Consider the following 5,599-nt stretch of genomic DNA (forward strand, 5'->3'; position numbering starts at 1 on the left):
AAAAGACTCTGTCCTGTGACTGGACTGAATCCGTACAATCATTCAGTCATGTTCCTGGAGCTAAAGTGTTTTTACTATGTGAAACTGTGTGTGTGTGTGTGCGCGCGTGTGTGTGTGTGTACGTGTGCATGTGTGTGTGTGTGTGTGCGCGTGTGTGTGTCTGTATGTGTATCTACATCCTTACAATCATCCAGTCATAGACCTGTACCTAAAGGTTTAAAAGGTTGATTGTGATTGTGTATGTATGGGTATGGGTATGTGTGTGTGTGTGTGTGAGTGTGAGTGTGTGTCTGTGTGCATATTTCAAATGCAGCTGCACTTTATTGGAGACTCCTCTGCTTCCTCCAGGTTCACTCCAAACAGTGTTAAGAGCTCTGGGTGGACCCTGCGAGACACACACACACAAGGAGCTGAATCAACACACGTCTCCCTGCCTCTCACCCTCGTTCAAATAAACAGTCACACAGCCCGGCCTTTCTACTAGCACTTGTAACACAACCCCAATACTATCAACACGGCAGCTAAGAATGTAGCGGACAACACAGTTAACTTCACATTTATGATGAGGTATGTGTGGAGTCGCGGCCAGGAAATCAAGGCATTTCCTAAGCTGGCCTCTGTGTTCACTGTGGCAGTTCCGCTCTGTTCAGACAGTGGAGAGCAGGAGGGAGAAGGGGAACACTTGAGGTAGACTACCTGATGTAGAGCTCAGAGGGGGCCTCCAGCAGATCCCCGTCCACGTTCCAGGGGCACGAGCCCTCGGAGGAGATGATGGGGGCGCTCTTGGAGTCCACCTCCTCGTTCTCCTCGGACACCTCGTCCGTCCAGCGGCCCTGGGTTCTGGGACGGAGCTTCACCGCCTTGACGGTATGCGTCTCCACGAATGAGAAGCTGAACTGTGGGAGGAAAGGAAAGGTGTGGTTAGGTCCTCAAAATCTGGTGAGGTCTTTGAAGAGTGAAATAAGAGTCCATCGCCGAGAGAAAGATCATCTCTGTACACAACCTGGGAAACGTTCACGATGACAAAAAGTAGTTTCCTTATTGCAAAATGTTATTTGGATAAAAATACATATTTGAAAACATGTTTCAAACCCTTGTATGGTCCGACCAAAAACATTTAAACCAACTGGTTTAAGATACATGTGCATTATGAAACTTGAGTGTAGCTCATTTTGTGTCCACAAGGGGGCACTGGTGAACAGCAAGACAGTGGTACCTAAATGTGGATACCATCAATCCTGCCTGTGACCTGGGGTGAACTTGGTCATTAGCCAGACCTAGAATGGGCTTGCTGCCCATCCATTCGGTTCAAATTTAGCTTTCTGAAGTGAAGAGAGGGTTCATGGCAGAGTCAAAGCACATCAAACACATCACCCTGAAACAGCCTAGTTTGTTTATGTTAGTTAAATTAAGCCTTTATCCATTATTAACAGCGTTTGCAGGATGTGAGCGGAACTTTATTTGAATTCCGTGTTTTCCCCCTCAAACATCTTCCAACAACACAAATAAGGTAAACAGGACCTGACTGAAGTATGGTTTTTTTCCTACGAAGTTGAGATCCTTCCTGTTTCCATATTTTTAAAAAATAAATAGGTTAGTGCACAAACAGGGACTCATTGATGATGTCATCTCTGGTTCTGATCTAGCCTACAGTATCTCATCTGTCTGGTGGCACTGCCTTTAGCCCACGCGAATATCTCACTTACACAGAGTTCTTGTCATCCGCCTGTAAGTCGTCCTTACACAATGTATAAATATAGAATGCAGGTTAACAAACACCCTTAGATTGGATTGCTGGGGAGAGGGAAAAAAGAAGGGAGAGAGAAGATAGGCAGGCTCTGAAATGGGCTAATCTGTATTAGCCTGAAAAGTGTTTTACGGGAATCTGACAATGGTGGACTAATTTGACTTGACAGTATGCTAATTCTGCTTAAGCTGAGAAGGTTGCTAACTCCATTAGCGTCGGCTGGATTTCCTGCATGGGATCAGTGGGGGCTAGTTCCATCGCTGGACCGGGCCTTCCATCCAGGCATGGACGGGATGACTTTACCTGATTGTTTATGCTGTTGTATCTCTTCAGGTGCTTGACGAACTCTGATCTGGAGGTGTTCCCCACCATTATCAAGGCCATGCTGCCATTGTTCAGCCTATAAACAAGACAAAGATTGAATAAATGCAATAAACTGCAATAATAATGTGTGTAATCAAGTTAAAGTTGACTGGTATTTTGCAGATGTTATTCTGGAAAGTGACACAGGCTCGCAACGAACCGAACTCGTGACATCTGACTGCCAGCACCATGCCAGTTAAATATAGAATCATAAGACCAAGTAACCCATTGTAGTGTGTAGGGTATTGTGCACTAAACACTTCCTCACAATGCAATTCAGTACATACTGCACACAGTCTGCTCATATTGAGAAGAAAGGGTGGAATGTGGAATTCACACGGCCATTGTTCCAATGTTTTGAGAGCACAGACGCAGTGGAGTTCTCATCTGAATGGTGAGGTCTGCAGTCTCTGAATGACCTGCAGGAGCCCTGTGGCGTTGAGCCTCTGCTGCACCTAGCGTGGGGTGGGGTGGGGTGAGGTGAGAGGGGGTGCAGTATTTGGGGAGGACGGGGGACTGAGACGTCCCAAAGGCCTGTGGACAGATGCTCCGCTCCTAAGTCACTCAGTTTAATCAGAGTAATTATGTGCTGATTAGTCCATCTACATGCCTTTGACCTCAGCGGTCTGATCCAGCCACTGATTTCAGTCTCCGGGATTACCTCCCTGGGACTGGCCCCCGTCCCGCACCCCGAACCCCCGTCGGCTTTGCCCCGCCCTGCCCCGCCCCACCCCACCCTGCCACGCCCTGCTCTGCACTGCGTGACCCGAACCACCACCCAAAGGCGAGAGGGGACCTGCCAGGACATAGGATTTCAGAGCTCAGCGCTAGTCTAGGGTAGGGTGTTATACAGACACACTGACCTAGTCTTTAAGGCTTTTTCGGTCACACGCGATGACAAGAAAGTCAGGAGATGGCTTTCCAATACTGACGCAAGTCGCGTGATGCTCGAGTCTGGCCAGCGAGGCCGAAAAAAAAAAAGCCATAAATAAATCGTCCCACTGACCTGGTGTTGGGAGCCAGACCTCTGGGTGCCATGGAGCACAGGCAGGGGATGGCCATGATGCTGATGTTCAGGAACAGGCCCTGAGTGGTTTGCCAGGACGGACCATCTGATACAGCAGAGATAGAGAGATAGAGATAATTTAAATAAAGCGTATAGATAGACAGATCGATAGATCGATAGATAGATAGATAGATAGAGAGGTACAGTAGATAGATAAATAGAAAGACAAACAGATAGATAGATAGATAGATGGATGGATAGATAGATAGATAGATAGATAGATAGATAGACAGATGGTAGATACATAGATTGACAGAGAGACAGACAGAAATGAGGACGATAGAGGAATCCAGGCAGGAGGTAATTAATTATGAAGCAAAATCATCTCATATCCCTGTAACAGATGAAGCCTGTTATCATCCATTTCTTACCATTATCTCTGACGTCTTTCCTGGAACCCGTTCTGTGGAAAGACACACACAGACAACAAAGGTGTTGATACGGCGCTGCATAAAGGCTCGTGTGCTTCAGATAAACAGCCTCCCCTACTGTTACCTTCAGTTGGGTGACCTTCAGCGTTTTTGATTCTTTTCCAGTGGCCAATTAAGCAGGGGGAGGCTTGCTTTAAAATTACACGGAGGCAATTACTAGAAGAGCCCAGCCGAGAGACGAGCGGGGAAAATGAGGCCAGGGCCAGAGGAGCTGCCCATCGCCACCTACTTTGTGCGCTCCTGAGGTTCGTCAGCGCCAGGCTTCACCGGCTGGAAGGACAACTCACAGTCTTCAGGTCTGCACAGAGGAAGAGGACACACAAGGGTAAGGACAGACAGATAGATAGATATTAAGATGATAGATAGATAGATAGATAGATGGATAGATAGATGGAGAGTGAGATAGATAGATAGATAGATAGATGGATAGATAGATGGATAGTGAGATAGATAGATAGATACTGTAGATAGATAGATAGATAGATAGACAGACAGATGGATAGGGAGAGAGATACTTAAGTACAGAAAAATAACTGATTCTTCCAAGCATGGGCAAAAGACTGTCTCTTGGGACTCCTTTCAGCATGCTGGTAGAAGCGGTACCCGCCTTTGATACCAGGCTGGCTGGCTGGCATGAGCCTCTCTCTGGAGGCCACAACCACCCTCTCCAACAAGGGAGAGAGCTTCAGAGAGAGGGACAGAGGATGGGAGAGAAAGACGGAGACAAACAGAAATGGTGTTTTTGGAGGGGCCGTGTTGGGATTGGTGGCTTACTTGAGGTTTGCCAGCGTTTTGATCAGAGCGAGCTCCCGCCGCTGGCTAGGGGGCATCCAGCGATGCCTCTCGGCGAACGCCAGCGTGTGCCCGCCGAAGCCAAACATGGCGGAGAAGCCAAAGCGCAGCAGCCGGCCCAGCGAGCTGAAGCTGCACACATCCACAGGCTGCCGGTGTCCTGCATACACACACACACACACACACACACACACACACACACATATGAACACACACACATATGAACACACACATGCACACACAAATAAAACACAACTTTGAACATGCCATACAAGTGAGGCCTTTACAGTAGGGAAGGCAGTCCTTGTGTAAATATGAAAGTGAAGGTCTTTCTGAACTTGCATGAAAGACAACAAACATAAATCACCAGAGCAGATGACTGTTATGAAAGAAGTTAAACTATTAACCAAACATCCTTATTTGTGTAAATATGTTATGGACGTGGAACTATAAAGCGCATCAGAATGTTTGAGCATGAGGGGACCAATGACAAGGCGGATTTACCACAGCTGTGGACATCAGGCCAGTCCAGATCAACTGACCGCCCTCACAAATCATAGGTCACATTCTCAGTTGTTGACCTCTCTCTGCATTCCAAGAACATTCTGCAATCAACGGTGCCTGGTAACAACTCATCTGCAGTCCAGTCTTCTGCGTCAATTCAACAGCGTGTGGACAAATCTCCTCTATCATGTAAGAGCACGGGGGGAACGTTGCCCAAACGCGCCGCTGCCACGGCTCTGGAGGTGGCACCACTGTCGGACAGGTCCCATATCCCATCAGCCCCCTCTGCACATTCCTGACCTCCTTCTGTCTGGCCCCGCGCGTGCGGCTCAACGCAGCCTCATGCATTATTCATGAGCCTCCCGAAAAAAAAAAGATTGAAAAAAAAAAAAAATCCCGCCAGTTGGCCTTATTCACATGCGTAAATATTGCTTAATTAGAAATGAACAAGGATTTCCATTGGCCCGGGCGAACGGGCCCGGCGATCTTATTTGTGTCAGGTGTCTCGGGTGCCACTCGTGTGTTTGTCATTACGCTTTGTTTTGTTTTGTTGGTTTTTTTTGCTTCTTTTTTTCTGCTTCTTTTTGCCTCCGAGGCAAATTGAGGCCATGGTTCAAATTTAGCGTCTTCACAATTCTTTTTTTCGTTGCTTTTTTTACTTCCACAAACGGAGGCTCTCCGTGAGTGTGCGTTGCG

General features: G+C 47.4%; 1 protein-coding gene across 1 annotated transcript in view; it reads right to left on the reverse strand.

The window, feature by feature from the left end:
* Positions 1-303: 303 nt before the first annotated feature.
* cerkl (ceramide kinase-like) overlaps positions 304-5,599 on the reverse strand; it is a 48,017-nt gene continuing 42,721 nt past the window's right edge. The window contains 7 exon segments of the mRNA XM_062533418.1: positions 304-385; positions 697-896; positions 2,051-2,147; positions 3,117-3,222; positions 3,548-3,579; positions 3,837-3,905; positions 4,382-4,559. Coding sequence (XP_062389402.1) covers positions 304-385; positions 697-896; positions 2,051-2,147; positions 3,117-3,222; positions 3,548-3,579; positions 3,837-3,905; positions 4,382-4,559 — 764 coding nt within the window.

This window comes from Sardina pilchardus, chromosome 4 (assembly GCF_963854185.1).
Source record: "Sardina pilchardus chromosome 4, fSarPil1.1, whole genome shotgun sequence".
In the NCBI taxonomy this organism is placed as follows: Eukaryota; Metazoa; Chordata; class Actinopteri; order Clupeiformes; family Clupeidae; genus Sardina; species Sardina pilchardus.